General features: G+C 46.2%; 1 protein-coding gene across 35 annotated transcripts in view; it reads left to right on the forward strand.

The window, feature by feature from the left end:
• The window catches only part of TENM4 (teneurin transmembrane protein 4), a 2,707,421-nt gene that overhangs the window by 2,581,595 nt on the left and 99,629 nt on the right, over positions 1-26,197 (forward strand). For all 35 annotated transcript variants that reach the window (XM_070274304.1, XM_070274303.1, XM_070274305.1 and 32 more), the window contains 2 exons: positions 6,672-6,888; positions 25,946-26,065. In XM_070274304.1, coding sequence (XP_070130405.1) covers positions 6,672-6,888; positions 25,946-26,065 — 337 coding nt within the window. The remainder of the gene's footprint in view (positions 1-6,671; positions 6,889-25,945; positions 26,066-26,197) is intronic.

The following is a 26,197-nucleotide window of genomic DNA, read 5'->3' on the forward strand; positions in this document are numbered from 1 at the left end:
CTGGAATGGAGAATTCACATCAAGCCGTAGAATTTGGTCACCCTTCAGACTATCTCTAAACCATGTTTCTTGTGATAAGAGACAAGAGAGAAATTGACCTTTAAAAATCTTGTGTTCCAAGGGGCAGATAAAGATTTTGCAAGCCTTTCAAAGAAGGCACAGAATTTATTATAGCAAATGACAAAAACTTCTCCCAGATGTGTACAGAAGGGGAGGCACATTCCACCCTCCCCCTCCAGGGCCTCCCCGGACGCTGCTCACAGCCTGCTGTAAAGCAGTTCTGTGGCCAGACCGCAGACAACAGCAAGACGAGATTGGCTGATGGGCTGTTGAGCCAGGGAAGGCGTTAAGCCTGCAGAGAGATAGATGGACTTGTTATACACTGTCCACTGGACCATCAGTTTCAGTAACCATGCAAACAACTGTGATACTAAGAGTTGACTAGTCCACAAATTTCCCAAACCGGCTCCCAGCTCTGTTCTTTCGGCTCATTCGTGGCCATTCTTCTAGTCTCAGTTTAAGCATTTTCTCTTCCAGAAAATATTGCAGTCCCTAGCCTGAGTTGGGTTCCCACCTTTGGGCATCCACAGCCCCCTCTGCTTCCTTCCTTCCCAGCACTCTCTTGTCTGTCTGACCCACAACACTGAATCCTTTGGAGGCAGTAACTCTGTTTTCTTCCTCTCTGTCTAGTGCCTAGCACAGGGCCTGCCAGCCACATGACAGGCACTCAATGAATAAAACAGACCTGTCCTGTCTCCTTTCTTAGGAGAGGAATGAGCTCTTCCCTGGAATCACACCCCACAGCCCTCGATGGCTCCTGCCAAACAGATTGAGGTGTTTGATTTGAGATCCTCACACAATCGTTCATTCACTTTTTCATTCATTCAACAAATATGATGTCAGTGTGTGCAAGGCACTCTGCTATGCATTTGGGGTACAGAAATAAACAAGTCAGTTCCTGCCCACTGTGGAGGGGGAGACAGGGCTGGGGAAACCAGAATTTCCAAAGCCTTGATAGAGAAAGTGATGTAGACTGTGGAAGAGTGCCTAGCACCTGGATTTGGAGAAAGATAAGGGACCAAATTCCCAACTTTGCCACCGCACTAGCAATATGACATTGGGTAAATCATTCAACCTGAGCTGTGCCCTCATTTGTAAAGATGAGAAGGCTAGCTGAGCCACCACCTCCAATAGAATTCTCATGCACACCTTTCACTTTGTGTGAAAGTTTCAGCAGGCCAGCCATCAGGGCAAATGGGCCTGTGGCAGAGAAAGGTCAGGAGGTGGCTGTCCCACAGGTTAGCCCCGAGAGGCTGCCCATCTACTCTCCACCTAACTAATTAAGTTGCTGACATCAGAGAGGGAGATCAGTCCCCCAAGGTTCCACCACTCACTGGCAGCTGTTAAGATCACAAAACGAACAGAAAGCCACTGGTAGTCAGGACTATAACTGATGGCAGAGGACTTCACCCATTCCTGTGCCCAAGCACTTGTCTGCAGAGGGGACTCCAGGGAAGAGCCACAAGCTTGGGAAGGACACCAAAACTTCTTTCATTGAATTACTCACTTACTCTTTACAACCCAGGACCTTTCAGCAGTCCTGAGAGGCTGGCAGAACTTATTATCCTGGTTTTACTGAATAAGTTGCATCTCAGAACTATGAAGGGATGTGGCCAAGGTCTCAAGGCTAGAAAACCAGGGAAGGTACTGGGTCATCAGGCTTCTGGTCTGCATTTTCTCCCACATAACCCTCTCCCTAGCTGTCAAGGCCAGTTGACACCCATCAGCAGGGGAGGCACTGAGAAGGGATGCAAGAGGAAATGGCATGGCACTCATCAAGTTGGTAGCATATAGATGGAAATGTTAGCAGAAGCCAGTGCTTCATGCACCATGCAGTGTTTCAGCACTGGAGGGCTTCAGGTTCGAGGGCCACAAGTGAACCACTTTGGAATGTTTGTTTAGTGTCCAGACACCTGGCCCCTTTTTTCCTTTTTGTCCCTCCCTTCCTTTCTTCTTTTCTTTTAGCTTTCTTTTCAATCTCTATTCTGCCTTTCTCCTCCTCCCTTTCCTTTGCCCTCCACCAGAGGCATTGCTGACCCCTCCCAGCCTCCAGGAGCCTGAATGGCCTCTGCCACTTTCTTCTGCCCCTCTCCACTTTCACCAGAAGGAGGAGGCCTTCAGAACTGTGAGGAAAGAGGAAATTTCTGGGGAAAAAAAATATTCTTTCCCAAAAGTTGGGGTTTAGAGTTCAGGAGAGTTTTATTGAAAATTTTAAGGAAATAGAGGAAAATCCTCTCTATTTTTCTAGTGGCTTTTTTCTGCTGCCATAATGAGAGTGTCTCAATGGGAATAGCAAATATATGGAACATGGCCAACTTGCGTGTAATATACGATTAAGTGAGATATAAAGTGCTTGGAAAATGTAAATGTTTCAAAACTAGCCAAGACCAGAGCATCCCTAAAACTCTATGTTGATGTTTCTAGTCTACCCCAAAATTTACTTTTCTGTCCCGAAAGCATACTTTTTCCTTTTACTACTACTCTTCTAAAATTTGTCATCTATGCCTAAGAAAATGAAACTGTGGAAGAGTCTCGCTTCCTGTAGAACAGCCATCTGCCCTGTTTCAGGCTGCCATATGCTGCATTTGAAAATATAGAGAGATTCACATGAAAGCTGGTCTTGTAAACTGAGCCTTTGATAAGAATTCTGTGGGGCTACTCGTTTGTAAAATATGCATCTCATTTAAATCTGAGTGTCTCTATTAGTGGAGATTTAGCCCACTTTTACTACTCAACCAGTATTTGCTGAGTGAGTGATTAGGGAGTATCAACATAGGAAGGTGTAGGCAGACAGAATTCTTGGCCTGGCATTACTCACTCAAACCTGCGAAGCACACAGTGACAGTGCCCCAGTCCCAGAGGCTCTCATAAGCACACTCTTTGTGTAACATCCCCATTTCAGAGAACCCCAACCTCTCCATCCCCTGTGGTCTCTACTTCCCTAACTTACAGGTGTGACGCCTATGGCCATGTTTATCTAATTCTGTTCTCCAAGGCCAGGCTGCATCCAGAGAGGGCTGCCTTGAAGTGTGTGCATAGGGAGGGGGCCAGGGCAGGGCCAAATGGCAGGTCTGTTAGCAGGATACCTGTTCAAGGGAAGCACCTGGCCAGGAGCTCATAGTGACTGTGATTCATCAAGTACTTTCTTAGGTGCTGGCCATCATGCTAAGTGCTTCACATCCAGGATCTCACGTAATCCTACCAGCATCTCTATGAGGTGGGTCTGATTGTTCATTTTATAGATGGGCGAACTGAAGCTCAGAGCCCTCGCAGAGACTTCCATTTCCAGCAGAATGGCTAACTAGCTCGTCACAAAGCTCCTCTGACCACAAAAAAACAACAATTTATTTTTAAAGTTCATTGCTGATTTTTTTTAAAAAGAATAAAGGGGAGCAGAGGAAAGCCCCAGATTCCAGAAGCAAGGATGAAACTGAAAGCTAGAGCAGCAGGTGCTGGGATCCTGGAATGAGTCAGCCCCTGATCTCCAGCAGCCCATTATCTGGGGAGGGAGACAGACAGAAAATCAAAATTACAACATGGGCAGATGAGCTCTGTGATGGAGGTCGCCCAGGGTGCTGGAAGAGCACCAAAGAGAAGTATTTCAGCAAGACTCATAAATTGATGTTTTCCATTTAAGAGATGGTTCCTCAAAGTCTCTTCAGGACTCGAAGAACCTTTCCTACTTCAGAAAGAACTGAGTTCAGATTCCAAGTCAGCTTCTTCACTGACTATCTCTGCAACCTTGACCAAGTTACTTTACCACTTTGAGCCTGTGGTTCTCTCTCTCTAAAATGAGGGGGATGGTGATGGCAGTGGCTACTTCGTAGAGTTCGGATGATTCAATGACACAGTCCTTGAAAAGATTCCTTATAAAGCATTTAGCAGAATGCCTGGCACTCAATAAGTGGCAGCTGTGATTATCATCATTTCATATAAATATTAGTGATGGTAACAATAATTCCTGGCCAACTTTCCCCCAGGACTAGAGATCAGGAAGCAGTTTATTCCAAGGTGCCACAGAGCAGAGTGTTTGTAAAGAGGTAAAAAACTGGCTTCCAGGGACTGCTTCGGTGGTAAACAAGAGCAGGCAAGAGCTAATAAAATTTCAAATTAGCCATGACTTTTCATGGCCCTTCAATTGTGCTAGCTGATTTAATGGTCAACGTCCCTGCTCACTGGGATTGAATAATGGGGCATTTCTGCAGAGTTATGGATGCGGCAGCTGAATCTGTCATGCTAACATCAATAGCAGAATGCAAATAACCCTCCGCTTGGGCTGTAATTATGTGTTTAAGCAATGTCTGACAGGGGCAGCACGGGAACATGTGATGGAGCCCGCCGACTGCAGGAGAAGACAGGTGCCTCGCTAGGCAGTGACTTGGTATATCCTGGGAGCTGGGACAGGAGCCCCAAGTTAGGACCCAGGACAGGGCTAGGGTGAGGGGAAGCCTTTGCTCCACATCTCAGGATGAATCTGGCAGGTGAGCAGACAAAGGACAAATGGCCCTTCACTTTGGTGAGCCATGTTTTAGGTTCAGGGTCAGGAAGGAAGGAACTACCCTTATTAAGTACTTACCATGGGTCAGGTGCTCTGCTAGATTTGGGGACATATACTATGCTTTTCATTTATGTTACAAATACTTATGTAACACTCTTATAATCCCCTTGTAAGAGATGCGGAAAACTGAGGCCAGAGGGTTTGAGTAACTTGCACAAGTTTCAGAGCCAGGATTTGACCCCAGACTGTCTGGCTCTGGAGTCCGTGCTCTTTACCACTGTGCTGCTCTCAAGGAAGCTATAAGGTCTTGGATACCATGCAGAAGTAGGCAAGAAAGACAAGGGATTTTTGTCCCTAACTTATTAAGGAGAACAACTGGGTTCCAGGGAGGTTAAGTAGCTTGCCTATGGCCACAACACCCCTGTGGCTGGTAAGGAGGCTTAAGGGCACTGCCTGTGTGGGTGGAGCCCCCCATCTGGCCAGTGATTATACGATAACTCTGATGGATGGCATCTATGCTGTAAACCCTTGGAGACAGAAGTGAGGGAGGCATGTCAGTGATGAGGAGACCAGGGCTTAGAGAGATCATGAAGTGCAAGAACTCGTCCAGGGTCATTCTTAGGGGCAATTCTGGGGCTTGAACTTCGGTCTCTGAGCCTCCTGAGCCTCCCTCCCTACCACACTGTTGGACTGAATTGAGTGAAGATAATGGTTTTCTGGCTTTATGGACTGTCATTTGGTATTGTCCCCTGATTCATTTGTTAATTAATTCATTCCACTTTCATTCATTTATTTATTTGCCAGTCATGTTTTAAACACCTATACCAAGTGCTAGAGATAGCACAGAGATAACCAGAACAGGATCTGTGCCCCAGGGTGGTGGGGAAGTTTGCCCAAAGTCACATAGCTAATAAGCAGGAGAGGCAGAACTTGAACCCACAGAGGAGCACATATCCTTAGATTGTTCTGTGCCTGTGAAGCACACAGACTGTGACGCTGGGCTTTTCTAGTCCCCCACTTTGGAGGACCTGGGTTTGTGATCCGTTTTAAGTTAATCCTCTAATCCCTGGGTTTGTGACCCATTTTAAGCTATTCTGTTGGGTGCCTGTAAAAGACTTTGGGATAATGCAACCAAGAATCTGTGGCCTGGTAGGATTTCTTTCTTTGCACTTTGGGAAGCTGGAAGCTGTAATATAATTTTCAGTCCTGAAGAAATCCATCCACGTGGTAAAGAAAATTCCCTTCTAATGGCAACTGGGTCAGAGACGTGAAACCATCCAGCAAACTCAGAAAGCCCCTCTCACAGAGGGCGGAGCTGAGTCTCCACGTATTTCCACACAGCAGGGAGAGGTCCTGGGGATTGCAGTGCCTTCACCGACACTGCCTCCTCCTCACTCCCAAAGCCAGTCAATCACCAGATCCTAATCGATTTTACCTCTTAAATGTCTCTCCAAACCATGCACTCTCTCAACCTCCACTGTTACTCTGGTCTCAGCAACCATTATTCTTCCCCTGTGCAACCTCGGCAGCCTCTACCCCATGGAGCCCCCAGCTTCTATTTTGAGCCCCCTTCAGTCCCTTCTCCTCCTTACAGGAGTTGTTCTTTCAACAACACAAATCTGATGAAGATACCCCCTGCTTAAATCCTTTCAGTAGTCCCCATTGTCCAGCGGGTGAAATGCAAACTCCCTAAACTGGCCCGAGAGGCCCAGCCCACCTGCTCCCGCCGACGTCCTGCCACCCTCGGCCGTCTCCTCTTGTGCTAGTCCTCTCAGTTTCTGAGCCCAGCCTTTGAATTTAGCATCTCAAATGTTTAAGGTATTATCTCACCTCTGGGCCTTCTTATATATAATTCCTTGTATCTTTTAGAAAAAAAAATAGCACATGTCACACTGTGCACGCACGTGTCTGTCTCTCCTACTGGTCGAGTGGGCTAGGACCAGCTCTGAAGCACCTGGATCTCCTTGGTGCCCAGAAAAGGCCTTGGCTTATACCAGGCACTTTATAAAGTTCTCAATGAGTAGGAAATAGAGAAGAAGTGAATGAAGACCTGTGGACAAACATGGCTGATTGAACATGGTAATATAAACCTTATGCTCTGTCACCCCTGCAGATGGCTTGGTGGACTGCATGGACCCGGACTGCTGCCTCCAGCCCCTCTGTCATGTCAACCCGCTGTGCCTGGGCTCCCCTGACCCTCTGGACATCATCCAGGAGACACAGGTCCCCGTGTCCCAGCAGAACCTGCACTCCTTCTACGACCGCATCAAGTTCCTCGTGGGCAGGGACAGCACACACGTCATCCCCGGGGAGAACCCCTTTGATGGAGGGTGAGTCCATCGGGCCCACTCCGGCCATGGCTCTCTGAGGGAGAACTGAATCACCTCCAGGGCCACGTTTAGGTGGGTAGGGTGGGAGGAGGTCAGGAGGGTGGGCATCAAAAGCTCTTGATGGAACTTCAGGGGAGGCAGAGAAGCAGCCTCAGGTACCCACGATTAGAAAACTACTACCCAAGGCATTTCAAATTTTTATGAGCCAAGTTTTGTTGTTCCTACTGAGTGATAGATGGAAAGAGTGAGAAATCAAAGGTCCAAGGGGAATCCTGGATCAATACCCACTTTGCAGTCAGCTGTTACTGATTCCATGGTCTCCAGATGAGCTGAAAGGCTTGACACCGTTCACCCGCAGAGCTGATGTCCAGAAGTCTTTGTTATGCTGGCGTCCCAGGCCATAAGCCCATGCCTTCTTTCACAAGTTTTCAGTTGTGTCATCCATTGGACAATGTTTTATTGAGGTCTACTCTGTGCCAGGTCTTGTGCTAGAATCACACAGGTGAGTAAGACACAGTCCCTGCCCGTTGGTCACTCACAGTCCACTAGGGGGACAAAAAGGACAGTTCCAGCATGATCGGCCAGAAATAAGCCCCCAGGGTACTCTGAGAACATAGAGGAGGTACTCCTGGGTAGGGGGAAGGCCACGACTTAAGAACTGAGACTTAAAGTTGAGAAATAGTTACCTAGGCAAGGGAGAGGGGGTGTCCCAGGGAGAAGGAACAGCTTGTACAAAGATCCAGGGGTGAAGAAAGGGCACAGGAGCCAGCATAAGACAGCTCTCCATTTTCTGCTCCCCAGATCAGGGTCTGTGAACTAGGAAAAGGTATCCAGGAATGAGGGATTTCTCATAATATTTTTTGAACATCGTCTAATGAATTGATGCCTCATATATACAGAGCTTTCTCTAAAAGTCAGCACAGTTCAATTCAGCAGTCACAGGTTGTGTATCTTCTATGATCACGACTTCTGTGCCAGGGAGTTCCTGCCCTAAGGGGACAATGGGGTAGTGAGGAGGGGTGGGAATGGTGAAGGACATTGTCAACTTGTATGTAAAAGGGAAAATCAGCGGGGCTTAGTCATTGGTCTGAGGGATGCTGGAGAGAGGAGTCTCTTACTCAGATGCCTGGCCTAATGGTGGTGCCTTCACTAGGTCGGGGACCTGAGAGCAGAAACAGGGTTGGGAGCAAGGTGATGACCTACACCTTGAGCACGGTGAGGGCAAGGAAGGGACACACCTCAGTAGGACACCCAAAAGGAAATGTCTGTTTGTGGTTCATAAGCAATTCTGGGGTTTACATGGAGGTTAGGGCTGGAGATCTTGATTTGGGAGCCATGAACAAACAAGCAGCAGTTGAAACCATGAGCACATAACAGTTTGCTCAAGGAGAACATACAAGGGGAGAAGAGCCAGAACCTAAGCAGGAATCCTGGGGAGCTGTCCTGGGAGGTGGTTTTACCATCCCCAGAGTGTGACTGGGAATCTAAGGAGAAGCCCTCGCTCCTGGGATGTGATGGAGCTGGGACTCACACTGCAGGCCCGTTGGACTCCAGAGCCCATGCTTTCCACTGCCTGGCCCTTCCTTGTAAGGAGCCATGACAAGATGACAACCATGAAGTGGGGGAAGAACTCTGAGCCCAGCAAGAGGGGCATACTACGACTGTGTAAAAGCATTCAAACTGTAACCATTTTAAAGATGAAGGTTCTTTGTAGTCCAAACCTTTGCTTCAACTTACCCTGAGAATATTGAGAACCTCAGAGGTTAAGGGACCTTCCCAAATCCACAGGCTTGTCAAGTGGCATAGCCAGGAGGAGAAATAGACTAAGGAGAAACCTATTCATTTATCTTGGCCAGAAATGCTGCTTTTGTCTCCGTGTAGGAAGCTTCCTGCTCTTTTATTCAATTGTGTGATTTTGTATGTATGCTTGTGGGCCTTCCAGTGGTATGAGTTCTTTTAAGCAACTGGAGATGTAAATATTATCCCTACCAAGGGAATATTACTAGTTCAGCCTTTCTTTACTGGATCCATTATAGGATCTGATTAGAACTTTGGCTGGTTGCCTTCCAGTGGCTGTTCTGCTTTAGGGGTGCCCTTACCATACCATCCAGATCAGTGCCAGCAGGGACCATGTACCCTGAATGTCCTGTTGTCACTCACCAAGCCCACTGCTTACGTGCCATGAATCACTGTGGCACCCACACAGGGATTTCAGTGTTCTTGCTCCAGCAGGTCTAACTCGCCTTAAGGAGCCAGTCAAGTGGGGAACTTGAGAAACGTGTACTGGGAGAAATGGACCTCTCAGCAGAAAGAAAGAGGATAAGCCTCAGAGTCAGGCCTACTTGTGTTTCAGATCCTGACCCTGCCACTACTGGATACATGGCTCTGGGCAAATGGCTTAATAGAGTGAACATGTAAATGTCTGTCCCCCCTCTAAAGTGAGTCTTCCAGGAAAGAACTGTGTCTTACTCATTTTAGCACTTAGTAGCTGCTCAAGACAAATATGCATATATATTACCTTGAACAATGAGGAAATGGAAGGAAGGAAGGAAAGAGAGAAAGGCACGCTGGGAGGGAGGATGGATGGATACATTATCTATTTTACTTAATTTTATTCTGAGGATTCAGAGTCCAGAGAGGTAAAATCATCTGCTAAAAATCACATTACAGATTAGCAGCAGAAGCAGGAGTAGAAGCTCCCAGATCGTTGTTTATGTATCTGTCACTTTCAGTTAAATTACAGATGCTTTGAAAGCAGAGACCAGTTATCTCCCCAAACCTGTAATACTTAGGGCAAGGCCTGGAACATACTATTTGCTCTCCAAATGAATGGATAATGGAAACTTTCAAATGTTACTGTAAAAATTTCTTTCACCTTGAGCCCGGCCCAGTGGTGTAATGAATAAGTTGGCGCACTCCACTTCAGGAGCCCGGGGTTCACCAGTTTGGATCCCAGGCATGGACCTACACACGGCTTATCAAACCATGCTGTGGCAGGCATCCCACATATAAAATAGAGAAAGATGGGCACATATGTTAGCTCAGGGCCAGTCTTCCTCAGCAAAAAGAGAAGGATTGGTGGTGGATATGACTTAGGGCTAATCTTCCTCAAAAAAAAAAAATCTCTTTCAGCTACCATTTACCTGAATCATGATGTCCCTGCTCCTTGCTGACCTAGATTCAGAAGAAACACTTATCTATCATTACTGAGTATTCCCGACCAGATCTTTATGTAAAATAAGCCCAGGTGAATGGAAACTTAGAAACATGAGGCAGCAGGTGCTTTCCTCGTGGGACTGCCTACTTGGTATTCCATTATCTTTATCGGGGCCAGTAATACAGTGCTTATTTACATAGTTGGGATAAAGTGAAGTCAGTTACCAAGTTTGGGTTGTTGCTTTCTTTCCTCTCAAATGGAGGAATGTGGTATAATAGAAAGTGTCTGGAGTTTGAATCTTGGCTTGACCTCCCACTCGCTCTGTGTGACCTCAGAGAAATGATTTAACCTTTGTGCACGTGCCTCCAATTATAAATTAGCAATATCGGGTAACTATTTCATGAAAGCCGTTGAAAGGATTAACTGAAATAAAGCACCTAGCACAGGGCTCGGTACATAGGTGACCAGTAAATGGTGGCTTTTTTGGCAACAGCATGGCCTAGTGAAAATAGCAAGCTTTGCAATCAGTCAGACCTGGATTTAAAGTTGTTGCACCCACCTTGTAGCTAAGTGACCTTAGGAAAATTCCTTAACTTCTCTGAGCTCCGATTTCCTCATCTGTAAGAGGAGGGTAAGAATGTCTCTTTTGCTGGATATCTGTGAGAATTAAATGAAAAAACAAAAAGTACCTAAATTCTCAGCTAGTCCCAGCCACACAAAAAATGATCATATGATGGTGGTGATGCTGATGAAGATGATGGTGGTGGTGGTGATGGTGTGAAAAAGAGCTTCCAACTCCATTCCTTAATTGGAAGTGAAACTTGAGAGTAACCTGCCCTCCTTGAAAGTCCGGCAGTCACCCAGAGAGAACCAGGTTGTGATTGTTGAGTCCTTATTTGAGGAAGGGAGAAGGCAGCATTCTGCCAGCTGGCTGTCGGCCGAGATCCTTGGCAGGGAGCAATCCAGTGGCATTCTCCAGAGAGTGGGATTTTTGATGGGCAGGCAGACCTGACTTGTTATTGTTATACAGAGGCACCAAGGCCTGTGCCTGACAGAAAACCCTGTATCCTCCTGCACCCCATATGATGGGCCACAATCCGTATAGTCTGAATGGGAGCCCATTTAACAGGCTCCAAGAAGCAGGCTGTCACCCAGAGACCCAAGAGCATTTCTGAGCCCAGCAAGGAAAGACAGCCCCAGAAGTGTAGATTCCTGGCTGGCTGTCTGACTGCGGGGGGCTCAAGTACAAGGCATGCTGGGACCATGGGCAGGAGAGGAATTCATGGCCAGGTTGGAACTGACAGGAGCACCCCTCTGTGGGGGAAGCAAGCAAGCCAGTCCTCAGTGCCCAGGGCTCTCGCCAGAACTCCTTTCCTCAGAGGCCTGACCCCATGGCTGGGATAAGGAAGCAGGAGGCTCTCCAGATCCACAAATGACACCAGGAGTTACATGGGGGGCTCCTTAGGCCTCTGCGCAGCACCCCAGCTGGTGCCAAAAGTCCCGGAGCAGGTGTGGCCCTCAGAGAAGGCTGGGCAGGAGCTCCCCAGGATGTGAGGGACCCAGGCAAGCAGAGTGGGCTCTCGGCTGGGCTGGACTCCTTGGAGGAAAGCAGAGAGCCTGACTCAGAACTGAAGCAGAAGTACCGCCAGATGGAAGAGTAAGGAAGGGCTCCCTCAGGGACCCTGTCTGGTTCATCTGGGTCCCCAGAGCCCAGCACAACACCTGGCCCAGAGCAGGTGTTTGATCCAGGTTTACTGAATACAGTAGCTCTATCTGACATTCTGCCACTGCTGTCCTGAGCTCCACGTAAAGTGATAGAGGTGTGAATGAATTCAGCTCATCTAAAGTGGGTCTAAAGTAGGAGGGGACATAGCAGGCACGGGAACTACCATCACCAAATTAGGTGGCTTGAATACGATCTTTCTTTCCTGGCCTGGATGCCTGGACCCCACCTGCCTAGAGGAACACCTGTCCCTCACCTGGAGTCATGGGGAGAATATACTGCAGAGTCACAAGCCCTCTCTTGTGACTTGAGTGGGAGGGTAGGAGCCACTCAGGTCTTTGGTGGAAGAAGCATCTCCAGCTGGCTTGCCCATACAAGGAGGACAGGTGACAGGACCCAGACTGTGGAGCTTGGGACCAGACAGCTGGGAAAGGGAGGGCAGCTTGAGACATTTCCTCCCCAAAGAACACTCATGGCAGCTGTTTCCCTGGTACACAAATTTGGCTGTATCTCTTCTCTTGGGAGGAACTGACAGGACTGAGAGGGCTGGACGTAGGGCAGACAGATGACTTAAGCGAATAATTGTGGATTGCCAATGCTGGACATGTTAGCAGATTACAGGAAGAGGTTCTGACAAAAGAACCACCCCCAAGTTATTTGAATATCAGTTCAGAATATGTTGGAGAACACTGAATGGTGAGAGAAACAATGTGAGGTTGTCAAGTATTTCTGGGCTCCTCTAAGCGTAATAGGCTATCAGCTCACTCAGGCAAGTAGTTGGGTGTGGACAGGTTGCTACCAAGTCAACTGACACGACACACTGAGCCCAAAGAGAAAAGACTCAAAGAGTCAGGGGACTTTAGAAAAAGGAGGGATGAGTGACCAGAGCAATCATCCTGAAGGAGGCAGAGGACCATATCCTATAGAGAGGGTCAGATCCTGTGGAGAGGAGAGACTGGGCAGGCTCAGAGAGGGACAGGGCTGCCCACAGAACACATTTGGTAAATGTTGGTCAGCGCCTGCTCTGCACTAGGCCTGCAAGAAGAAGATACACATCTATACTCTATTATATTGGGGGCTCCTTGTGTGTTCCATGCCCTGCTAGTCATTGAACCCATAGTGCCTAGCAGAGAAGTTGGCACAGACTAAACCACAGTGAATGGTAGAATGAATCAGTGAGTCAGCCGATCAGCCACTGGTGAGTGCCTGGAGAGAAGCAAAGTGTTCTGGGACTTCAAAAGCAAAGCCATCACTCCCACTGCCAATCCTTGTCCCTGAGCCCCAAGCATGAGCTAGGGGCTGCGTCTGGTTCATCTTTTCTTCTCCAGCACCTGGGACAGGGCCTAGCTCAGAGTAGGCAATGGTAAATATTTATTTTTGAAAATGAGTGAGCAAAAAACACATGAACTAATGAATGAAGACTTCTGGCAGGAGATGGCCTTTGGCCTGAGACAAAGACTTCAGTGAGGAGAATTGGCCATTAAAACATTATTTATCCCACTTTTGGTCACAACACCCCATTAGGGTATCATGAAATCAATTTAGTGGGTTGAAACTTTTTTTTAAAGAAGTAAATTTAAATGGAATGGGGTACAATGGAATGGAAAATATCAGTGCCACACTGTAAAAAGGATATCTATTTCATGAAACGTGTGTGTATGTGTGTGTGTGTGCATGTGTGTGTGTGTACACTACTGAATAAGCTGTATTGCTTACTATAGGTTTCAGTTGAAGAGGATTTTAAAATGCATTCCAGGCTGAGGAACCAGCATGACTTTCCAGGATAATCAGAGAATAGAGAGAATTTTAATATGGCTGGAACATAATTATGGTGATATTATTCTCCAAATCAAAAGTCAAGAGACATGCTCTAACTTTTGAAGTCAGGATGGTCTTAGGGAATCTGGGGTATATGATCCTGGTGTGCAGAGCGGGTATGTGGGAGAAGGAAGAACCTAGGGCACTATCAGGCCAGAAAGGTGGTTTTGGGCAGGAACTGAGAAAGATCTGTCCGTCGCCTGTTCACTCACCAGGTTGGAGCATTTCATCTCAGTTAGAACTTATAGCTCGCTAGAAACAGAAGTAAAATAACCCTGATGCCACCTAAGTCTTCAGAATTTCTTTCAGACCCTTTATAAAGGCACGCAGTTTCTACAAATTTTGAAAGCAAGAGTTTATAAGAGGAAAAAACTAATGGAAAGGAGGGAGAAAAGATCATGTATGTAATATAACTCATCAGCCCAGTGCAGATCTACAGCCATATACAAATGTTGGTGGCACAGCAGTTAGAAGAAAAGCATTTGCTTGCCACTCCGGCCCCTCACCCCACCCCAGGCCTTAGACAGCCCTCAGATAGCCCTCAGAGAGGCTGAGCGGGAGAGATCATCTAATGGAGTGCAGATAAACACCAGCTTCCTGACAGCTGGCCTCTGAGCGAATTTATTATTGAATTATACTCCTGCGTTTTCAGAACAAGCTGAGCTGACAGGCTACCCCATCAGTTTAAAAAAAGGGGGGCAGGGAAAAAGACAATGATAAATTATCCTGATGGAAGATGGAAGAAGGTAAAGATCCTGCTTCCTCCAAAATGTCAGCCATTATATATTATTCATGTTGGTTTTTTAAAAAAAATCCCTCCCCACATTGAAATGAATGTTTATGATGATAAAGCAACTAAGTGAATTTAATTCAGGATGCAGGCAGCAGCTTCTCACATCATCCTGATGAGCAGCTAACAACTCCTCCTCTGCCACTTGATCATTCCTTTATTGATTTCAAAACCGAATTATGATCTCTGTTTGCTTTGTAGCCTAAGCTGCTTCCTAGCCGTCCATCACAGGAAGCATTAGCAGAGGATGCTGTGCTGAAGCGGGAAGCACTTGGGGTTTAGAGGGAGAGGGCCTGCGTTCAAGTCCTTGGGCAAGTGACCTTGGGCAAGCAAGGCTCAATCTCCTCATCTGTAATGTGGGGTTACTAATTCCCAACCTGCAGGTTGTTTGGAAGATTAAATGATAAAAAATACTCAGAAGCTCAATGGCTGGTGCATAACACACATTCAGTAATAATACCTAACTTTTACCAAGGATGTTCTCTGTGTAGGGAAATTGTTTGAAATGCTTTGTAAGTTTCATAAGTAGTAACACCTTTACATCTCCCCCCAAACCACATGACATGGGGACTTCATCACCTTTCTTTTATAGATATAAAACTGAGGCACAGAGAAGTTGAGTAACCTGGCCAAGGACATAGAGTTTGTAAGTGGCAGAGCCAGCATTTGAAGCCAAGCCGATTGACCCTAGAGCCCACAAGCTGAGCCTCTGTTCTTCTCTGCAAGGTCCTTTATATTCCCATCTCAGCATCTTTAGTTTGGAAATCTACACAGCATGGTACTGATACAAATCTGTGACCCTGGCTGGCCCTGACTTTCTCTCTAAGGCTGCACAATGTAATGCAAAGCTAACATGCCTGCAGAGGCAGGGAGCTTAGGCTTGAATCCCAGCTCCACCCCTTCACCAGCTGTATGATTTGGGACAAATCTTTTAATCACGCTGTGCCTCACTTTCCTCATCTGTCTTATGAGGATAATAATCCATACCTCATGGAGATGTCTGCAGATTAAATGAGATGTAAAACACTTATGTATCAGAGCAGTAAGCATTCAGTAAGTGATAGTGGCCATTGTCACAAATAGCAAGTTAGTGTTAACATTTACAATGGCATTAGTATTCATATAGGTTTTAGTGTCACCATGAGAACTGGGAGGAAAATTAGAATCTTATCCTGAAGTATTAGTGTAGTTATGTCATTGATGCAAATGTCCTAGCACCATGGCAGGCAGAAGTGAATGGACCTTTGAGATCATCAGCCCTTTGTGGTAGAAGAGGGATCTTTGAGGCCAGAGAAGGCTCTGGGCACAGCAAGGTAGCAGCAGAGCCTGAGTCCTGGAGAACTTGGAGTCCGAGAGTGAGGGCTTTCTCAAGCAGGAATGCCAGTGTTCGTAAGTCAGGTATTTTCTGCATTTCCATCCAACTCTGAAACATTTCAAGCACTAAGAAGTTAAACTATTGGAGAGCCATGCATCACATTACTTATACTGTTCTCAATGGAGAAAACAGGGTCGGGACTTAGCAAACACCTCTGCAGTGAGGAACCGCCCCCCGTCCAATCCTGGAGGCAGCCAGAGTTGGCTCTAGGTGAACCCACCGTGAGGGGCTGTGGGGGGGAGATGCTGCCTCTGGGCAGTATTATGGTAGAGGATAGAGATCTGCCCACCGGCCTCCCCTGCCTCTACCTCCTCCTCCCACCTCTGCAGGGCCCTGTGACTCTACCTGGTGGGTCTAACCTGCAGGCCTCTAGGACCAACCCCAATCTGAGGAGAAGGGCTTACAGCAACCCCAGCTGCTCAGCCTCAAGTCTTCCCTACTGTTCCTCTCTGGCCCTTCATTTGCCAGCTCTGCCAAATGGGTTTCTGTCTTGTTCCGGAATCCCAGCCTTACCTTCTATGCTTAAACTCCTGTTGTAAACATTCTGGTACCCTTGCTACCCAAGGACTCAAGCCTTGCCTTCTCTTGCCTGGCTCCCACCCCTGCCACATCTGGGTCTAGAGCTCCATCCCTGCTCTGCTTAGGAATCCGGACATTACTACCTAGTGACACATGAAACATCCACATCCAGCTGCCCTTGGGAGATCCCTCATCAGGCCTGTTCTCCTGTCAGGTCCTCCTCCCCTGTCCCTTGAATGACTGTTTCCTTTAAATGCCACCTGTCCGTGGCTGTATACCTCAGATCTAGCCTACCAAGCTGGACTTTCTGTACGCACCTCTCTGCATCTCTGCCCAGCATCAGCCCCTACCCAGGAAGTGGGTCTAATTGTGGTCCATCCTGGTCTCCCCTTTCCCATGAAGCAGAAGAAGTCTTTCCTTTCCAGGTAAAGCAGGACCTGTCCTGTGCTCTGACAGGAAGACAGGACACGCAGTCATGGAATGAACTTGTCCAGTGAGACTGTGTTTGGAGTCACATTTTAGCAGAGCTGCCTGGAGTTTTCTAACAGCACAAACCATCTCCTGAAAAGTCTTCTTAGAGGCAAGCTTGTGGCTACTCAGCACAGAGAACAGCCTATCTAGACATGTACCACCCATTCCATGTCCCCAAGCACACTGAGAGTGTTTCCAAGCCATGTCCCCCAGACCTGGCCAATCCGATCATGTAGAGTCAGGAGCCTTGTTCCTCCAAAATGATCTCTCCCAGCCAGCCTCTCTCAGTCCTGCTTCTCCTTTGCCACAACCAGTGGACTCACTTCTCTAAACATACTGTGTTATGAACAGTCCAGGGCTCTGTTCTTGTGTACACCTTTGTCAGCCAGCAGAAAATATACCAGAGGATTCCAGAGGATGCCCAAAGCATCAGCATTCAGCACCCAGGTTGCACACAGCCTTGGGTAATCGGAGCTGCAGCCTGGGAGCTTATGCTTTCTGAGTGCCTGAAGGAGCTCAACAGTCACATAAAGCTAGGAGGCCACAGAACAGTGGCTTCTGGGCTCTGCAGGAGGCACAGCCTGAGGGCCCAAAAGATACTAATAGTTCTGGGCCATGTTGTCATTGGATGCCCCCAGGTGGTATCAGGGCACCATAGCAGAACTGTTGGTGCCCTGGCCTTGATGGGTGACGGAGGGGAAGCGCTACTCATCTCCAAAGGTCATGTCCATCACCTGCAAACGAGGGGCTTGGACTCAGTCACCCCAGGACCCTTCTAGCTGAATTAGACTTCTATTAATGTGAAGTCTGTGGATTTCTTCTTCCCTCTCCTAGACATACACAAAACAGTCTGAAAGAAAAAGCTTGTTCTGTCATGACCTGGAGTAATTCCTGGTGATGTTTATTCTGCTTACCCAGCAAGTGATCCTCAAGCCTCTGGTGGAGTCGAAACTGAGGCCAATTCCAAACAGAAGAACAGAAGTTGGGGTACTTGGGCGGGGCCTGGTGCTTCGTTCTAGCTGTGGGAAAGTTTGTATGTCATACATACTGGAATGACTCGGTAGGCAGCTCCCCTTTTTATCCCATAGCAGCTTTATTTTCCGATACAAGGATTTTTAAAAAGTCAACTTGTATTCATTCCAGAATGTGAGTTCCTCAGACATACAGATTTGATCTCATTTGTTGTTGGTTATTTAACTGCTTAGAATACAGTGGAAAATATAACAGAAACTACAGGCACTGCCCTCCTGGAGTTTCCATAAATAAGTAAGAAACTAGATGAATAAATATCTTCCCTACCACCCAGCACTGTGTGTAGCACATAGTATGTGCTCAATTGAAGTTCCAATAACTGAACCCTATTCTCATTTACCAGGCCTTTGTCTGTGTTTCTCTTCCCTCAACCCCTGTGTATCTATTTTTTGCTTTGGGCTATGTGAAATGACAGTGTTCGTATTTTTCTGTCATCATCTTCTGTCATTCACTCATGTGATGTCCACTTATTTCTTTACTCAACCTTCATCGATGCACACTACAGACCTACTCCTGTGCTAAGCACTGGAGTTATAGAGATGAAAAGGACATGGTTGTTACCCTCAAAGAACTCACAATCTAGAAAAGAAGACGAAGTGTTTGAACTAATGAGTACACTTTAGTGGGGTAAGTACATTGTGCTTTGTTCGCCCAAGGAGGGAGTGACTTCTTTGTCCTGGGGAAATCAGGAAGAGCTTCCCTGACAGGCAGGCCTTAAAGGAGAGGTTAGGAGGAATGGGGAGGAAGGACATTCGAGGTAGCTGAACTAGCATAGACAAAGGCAGGGAGGCATAAAATGCGTGCCAAGGCCAGGAAATGAGAAGTAATTTAACATGGCAGCAGCAGAGGATGTGAGAATGGAAAAATGGGACATGAGCCTGAAGAGGCAGGCCCGGGCCAGATCCTGAAGGAACTTATGTGCCAAGCTGAAGAGTTTGGACTTTGTCTGGAGACAGTGAGGCAGTACAGAAAATGACCTGTATGGCCAGAGTTACTGATAATGAGATCAAAGAACAGTGATAAAGTTTGCAGAGTTGAGGATCTTAAATGTGCAGAGTGCCTGAAGAGAAGATCTGGTCCAGGCCCCTCCCCTGCAGTAAGTCAGGAACATGAAAAGTTAAGGGATTTGATCAAATTCTGTTGGTTTGGGCCAAAGGTCATTGAAAGACATGAAATCTTTGAAATAAGTTGTAAAAAATAAAGCACAACTAGAAGTTGGCTTTTGAACATCATAATATGTAGCATATTAGAGTTTATTTCATAAAAAGAAATCACAGATGCACACCATTGTAACTCCAGTGCAGTGCAGTGGTCCCAAGGAAGGTGCCCTGCGTGGTCCATGAGGTACAGGAAGAAAATATCGGCATGTTTATCTATGTTTACTTTTTACCTTAAAAAATAAGAGAGTATGAATGTTTCACTCGTATGCAACACTAGGTTTTCACTGATTTGCTCCTTGGTCCTGATGTTAGTTGTCTGTGTGTCTGGACCAGCACACAAGATATTCTAAGGGAGTTGGGGATCCACTCCTTAGAGAAGTAGACAGTGGATCTCTCCTGGTTTATTCTAGTGTATTACAGCATGACTGCAGTGTGTGTTTGTGTGTGTGTATATGTGTGTGTGTGTAAAATCTAATTTTAACCAAATTCACATATAAGATGGTCCAGTGGCATAGAAAGATTCTTGCAAAGTAACTACAGATCAAAGACAATACAGTATTAGACAAGCAAACCAGAAAATAGCAAAGCTCATAGTCCTAGTACAAAGCCTTTTTAACTCTGCTATGAAGTTAAAAACAATAATGATCATTCTCATCACATCTAACAGAAAGGTAACCAAGAGATTCAAAATTTTCAAGAATCTCACAAAAAGTTAACTAAAAGATTTGAAATTACCAAGGAGACTGTTTGAAATATGCGTTTTTATCCATTAAACTGTACATCAAGTGTATATTATGCTTTCTAATATTAGCTAATGATGGTAGTACATGTGTACTATTTATTAATAAATATAAAGACATCCAAGAAGCCTGCTCAAAAATGTTTACAGAAAGGGTGTGTAATCAAGAAGAGTTTTCAGAGCCCTGCTCTGGGGAGGTTAACCCTGATTTTTAAGGCACCAAAACCAGACTGAGATTCTCAGTTATTTAGGTGTATGTCTGTGTCAGATGGTCAGTAGCTTGAGAGTTGAACTCCCGGGTTCCCATGGATGATAAATGACAAGTCCTTAATTTGAATCCTGGCTCCCTAGCAACTCTTGCGAGAATGGGCAAGTCCACTCCGTGTCTAGACTTGATTTCCTCACCACTACAGTGAGAAGTTTGAAAGAGATGACCAGGAAGCTCTCTTCTAACATGTCAGGACTAATGGGTCCCCAAGAATATGTATGTAGGCAGAAGACATCAAGCTAGAAAAGCTGGTTAAGGAAACAGGCAGAGCACGGAGATGGAAATCTAGAAAGAGGGAGCAGCAGAGCAGCCCATGTGGCCAGTCTAGAAAGAAGGTCTTGGAGGCTACAGAGTGGACAGGGTCAGGCTTTGACTGGGCACCCCCGCCATGGGGTAGTTTGACAGGCTGCTGTGAAGTGGGGCGTCTCATTTGGGCCCAAGTAAGGTTCTTATAAGTCATTGGATAAAGTGTAGTAGATGCTGGAAAGATCCCCAGTCAATCAGCATGAGTTAGCAGAAAACAGTTTAAGGGTTGGAACAAGTCAGGCATATAAATCTGTTTAAAGTATGTAATGCAAAGGAGTGATTTGCATAACCAGTAGTGGCACCGAGTAGCAAATGCTTTAAAGCAGAGAAAGGCTAAAGTTACTTTTTTCCACCGAGATCCCAAATGATGATTCCAGTCTCCTGAATTCCAGCTTCATTAGTTGTTTTCACTTAGTAACAAAAAAATTAAAGCTTCTGTTTTTCTCCCTTCACCTTCCTTTATCTGCTTGTATAATATACATTGAGTAACAAATCTGATTTAATTTCTGATGTTCGTTTTTTACAGTTTTCAAAAAAGAGGTACAGATGAGGAGGTTATGGCATCAAAGTGGCAGGGCGCAAGCTGAGGCAGTGGGGGCGGGGTGGGGAGCCTCCAAGGGAAGGAGCCAAGCCGTGGGATGCAGTTTGGGCTGACCAACTACAAAGGCCCAGCCCTTCCAGCCCTCAGTTCCCTAGCCATGTCTCTGGCAAGGTCAAGTAGCTCCAAGTTCTCTGGCATCACCCCCACCTTCAGTTACAGAAACACATCAGTTCTTTAGTCCTTCAATAAATAATTTATCAAAAGCTTACTCTGTGCCATGCATTCCAATTCCAGGGCAAAAATATGTTCTGGTGGAGGCTTTTTTTGGCTCACTCAGAAATGAGCATCACCCACACTCCATGCTAGGAGTATAGCCGTGAAGGAGATGTGGTCCTGTCTTCAAGGAGCTCATGGTCTGCTGGGGGAAAAGATTGCCCTGATGGTGTGACAGCACTCAGAGCTCCTGCAGCGGCAGCCCAGAGGGGTGGGAGTGCTGGGGTACCGCTTAGTGAATGCTCCAGGTGGGTCCCAAGAGTGAGTGTGCAGTTTTCAGGTGAACATATAGGTGGAAGCTTCCATATAGAAGGAAGAATTCAGCGATAAGTATAAGCATCGTATGAGCTCCATTAAGATTCTGGAGCCACGTATAGAAGGGCTACTTGAGCTGGATTGGGCAGCACCAAATTAAAACCATTATACGTTCTTAAACATGCGTTGGATTCCGTATCACATCAAGGTGGGAAAACTTCAGGCTGTGTGGATGGATGAGAGAGTGCAGGTCCAGAGAGGTTGGATGACTCTCCAGGGTCATGCAGTTAGTTATCAAAGTCAGAACTAGGAGCTGACTCCCTGCCCAGGGCTCTTTCCACCACACCCCTCCCACTTCTCCCTGACAACAGGTGAGGTTAGTTTCTAATGTGCTTGATCCTGTTTCCCCGTGGTTTTCACTCTCCCCAGCAGTTTCCTCTCTTGATCCCAGACGTGGCCACTGTCCTCAGGAAACGGTCATGCAGATCTTCCCCTCAATGGCGTCAGCAAGGGCACCTCAGTCAGAGTGTCTGATTGGACTAATGCCAGCATGTTTGACGCCCGCCTTGGCCTGGCTCGAGCACTGCTTCCTGGCAGAGTTCACCCAGCCTAATTGCTTGTTTTGTATCCCAGCTGCCTGACATATGCCAAACCCATGTGTTGACTCACTGGTGTCAGAGACAACTACACTCGGGCATTTTCAATTGGCTTTGGTGCAACTGGGGACTGTAATTCATGCATTTCTGTGACCTGAGCACCTAACACAGTGCTTAACTTATAGTGGGGTGCCCAGTTTTTTAATTAAATTGAAGTGAATTTAGTGACATACATAACACAGCAGTAAGGGGTAAGGACCTGGAAGAAAGAAGTTCTAGCTTTGAGTGTCAGCTCAGCCAAATGAGTTCTTTGCTGTATGACCCTGAGCAAGTCTTTTCTCTCTGAGTTTTGGTTACTTGATTATTTTTCACCTAACAAACACTCCAGGAGCAAGATCCCATGCTTACCCTAGCCACTGGGGATGTGGTCCCAGCCCTCCTCTACCTGCCACGCAAGCATGTAAGATAGCTCTATGAATGGAATGATATAGCTGTATGACAGTCACAGTCACAGAGAGGTATAGGAAGGTTTAGAGGAGCCGAGAGGAGGGGTGACTAATTGTGTCAGGAAGAGTTGGTAACAGCCTCACTGAGATGATGACAGCTTAGATGGGACTCTGAGGATGAGTAGAAAATAACAGCCCAAAACTCCATTATGCCAAGATAGTGACCAAGGGAAAGCAAAACACATCAAATATAGGCCTGGTGGTAAGAGGATCCTACGAGCCATCTGGGAAGCCAAGTTGGTGACAGTGATTTGCATCTTGTTTTAGTGATTTCTCACCAAGGCAGTCTTCCCTTATAGAATTCCTTAATCGAAGCAGCAACTATTTCTTAGCCACATTGACCTTTAGTTTGGGGTCAGTGTTCCAGTGGTCTACAGAAGCCGGCTCATACCAGCTCACAAGAACTGATTATTAAATGTTCAGGAATTCTGCAAGCTAGTTTTTAAACACAACTATTATTAAAAATTAAATTATATAAAATTTAAATGAAATAAATTATATCAAATACAGAGGTAACAAATAATCAAGACTCATTACTTCCTAATTATTTTACTGTATTTTACTATTATCTTTTCTCGAGTTTATTTAGGACTATTGTGTCTCTGTGGTGGAAGTGCTGTATAATGGTGTCTTAACGGTGCATCTCTTCCCAATTCTGGGTTCAGTGACATCTCATTGGTAGCGTGAAATTGGCTGTGGTGGAAGTATTTACACCACAGAGATAGGCAAATGCTACAGATTAAAGCTATTTTTCTTTTGAAAGCCAATTGTGAAATGTTTATCGGGTACACCACTGGTGGTATCCATTAAATAAACGGATGAAGAAAGAAAGTATTTGAAACCCAGCCAAGCACCCACATCTTTTCAAAGCTTCCTGGACCAAAACACATGGCAGGAGACATGTTTCAGAGGCCTCCACACAGCAGACTTTTCCATCTCTTTTTTTCCAAGGAAGTCTTTATGTTAAACTGAGTTTTCTTGACAACTGAAACTCATGGTCAAACAGAAGGAGGATGGAAGTGTTTTTCTCCAGGACTTAATTCCTGAGCCAAATTCCTGTTTTAGCAAGAGGGCTCTGTGGCCTACAGGGGTGCAGAGAGTCAACTTAATCTTCTCCAGAATCCAAAGCAGTCCACAGGATCCTGGGCTAAAATTACATCTGTTCTGGCTTGCCGAAATGGAGGCTACATGATAGCCAAATGGTGCTGATTTAATGTTTCCCAATTATCAGAAAATCCCCAAAGAGAGATAAATTGGAGGAGGCTGGCCCACATGTGTATGAGGGGCAGCAGCCAGGGCAGCCCCCAAAAGGAAACCATCCCCAGAGGGCTGGTTATTGTCCAGGCAGAATCTGAAGGCCCATATGTCAGGAGAAGGCTGGATAGTAGCCAGCACCAGGAGATGAGATCTGTTAGTAATTCTCTGGAAGGACAAAGTTCCAGCAATAAGAAATTCAATTTTCCTCCATTAAAGAAAGCATCTCTCAGTACCAGCTGAATACAATTGATGGAACAAATCTTTCCCATTAGCGGAGAGAGAATTTCACATAAATATATTGGGAGACCTTCGGAGCAGGACTGAGAGTCTTTGCTGAGCCTCACTCGCTTAACTTGTTTGCCATGTAATTGCATTTAGGCCAAGGGCCTCGGAAGGAAACCACTGACTGAATTAGCATTAACCAGATTGTGTGTAGTGAGGTGAGGTGAGGTGAGGTGGGGTGGGTGGGGGTGGGGAGCTTGATGCATTGTGGGTAGTTGTTCTTGCCTTCAGAAAGAACAAGCTGACACTAGTGAGACCAGCTGCGTACAAGCCTGGTGTTAATTGCTTTTCTCATCAAACAGAGAAAAGTTTATCACTCTAGGAAGGTAGAAATGTAGGTACCTAATAAAGCGGAGGCTGAGTTTAAGATCTTTTTTTATGAATGCCCACAGGCCTCATCAGTAGCTCTTCCCTAGGCCAGAAAAAAAGCCTTCTGAACCAAAGTGAACAGAGAAGGTTGTCTGGACAGCGGCATCTGCCTTTGCCTCAGATTTGTCTCGTCAACATGGGAAGTCTTCCCAGTGCCTTGATCCTTAGGACTTTGACACCAGTGAGCACCTTCGTTGCCACCCATTGCTAGTGGTAAACAGACTGGTGTAGAGTTGGACGCTGAGTTATGAGGCCTGGATACAAGGCCTAGCTCTGCCACCACCTCCCTGTGTGGCTTCGGGCAGATAACATCACCTCTGTGGACCCAGGTTTCCTCTTCTTCCACTAACTCATTCGTTTCCAACTGGCTTTTCTCTGGCTTCTCCAGAGACCAAGGCTCCACAGAGTTGTCTTCAGAATCATCCCATGGGGAGAAGGGGCCTCCACCTCTACTTCATTTAGAGCAGATCTTGTTTTTATTTGTTTTCTACTTTGGGGTCTTTATAAAATGTCATGTGCTGAAAAGATTCTGTTTCTGGAATCTTTGAAAAACTGTCATTCTAGATGATCTCTAATTGTCCCAATTATTTACTCAATCCATCATTTTTTTTTTTAAACAATGACCTCATACTTGCTAGGCATTTCCAGGCACTTCAGAGAGAAAGAGGGAAATAGACCTTGACCTTGCCCTCAAAAAGCCCAGGATCTTGTGGGGAGGAGACACAAGTACAGCATGGTAGGGTATCAGAGTGTTTGTGTCAGATCTTGGAAGAGAGTGACCACTTCTAATTAGGGCCATCAAGAAAGGCTTCAGGGAAGAGGTGTCATTTGAAGCTTGGTCTTAAAGGATGAGAATGTTGAGAGAGGGATACAGGAATGACATGTGAGGCAGATGGGAGAACATTGCACAGAGACAGAGACTTTAAACAACATTTGCCTGGCAAGTTTGGGAAAAGCAGATGGTTTGTGGTCTGGAATATAGAGGGAAAGGGGAGGGGGATGTTGGGAGAGGTAACAGGTTCCAGAATCCACTCCAAGGGGATGCTAGCATCTGCCCTTCTCCTGCTTCCAATGCCAGAGGAGAGGAAGTACCCCCTCTCCTGTCCACTTTCTTGTGTGTCTTCTTCCAATGAGACTACTAGTGACAATAATAACCACTGCCATTTATGGAGCTTACTCTGTACCAGGATGAAAAGAACAGAGGCTCAAAAATCTGTCACATTCCCATGCAAGTTTAGAGAGCTAAAAAGTGGCAGAGCTGGGATTCGAACCCAAGTCACGTGACTCCAAATTCACACACATAGGTACACTGTAGACCCCTGTTGGATCAGCTTTATCTCCTTACAGCACAATAGAGTATCCTCAGAAAATAAGCTCTGAGTGAGATACCTGAAAACACCTCCCAATAATAATTCTTTAGAGGACGCTTCGATGCCTTAAATTGAGGTGATATGAAAAGAAAAAGATTATTGTTCATCTTGAGTGAATACCATGAGCCCCTGGGTGCCAAGATATGGCTGAGTGGCCAGCTTTCTGTCTTCTCACCTCCAGGAGTTCCCTGCCAGCCAGGGTTCTGAGCATGAGAAGTAAATCATGTTATTCTCTCTTCTGTACCTGCAGGCATGCATGTGTCATTCGTGGTCAAGTGATGACATCAGATGGGACCCCGCTGGTTGGTGTGAACATCAGTTTCGTCAATAACCCTCTCTTTGGATACACGATCAGCAGGCAAGATGGCAGGTAGGAGACCTTTTGTGGACCAAGGTTAGTGAAGACCCTGCTCTCATGGTCTTGCCACATAACTGCTGCTGGAATGACAACATGGAAAGAGGAAGGGACTGAGATTCAGAGGACCTGAATTCAGGTGCCCAG

Source organism: Equus caballus, chromosome 7 (assembly GCF_041296265.1).
Source record: "Equus caballus isolate H_3958 breed thoroughbred chromosome 7, TB-T2T, whole genome shotgun sequence".
Taxonomy (NCBI): domain Eukaryota; kingdom Metazoa; phylum Chordata; class Mammalia; order Perissodactyla; family Equidae; genus Equus; species Equus caballus.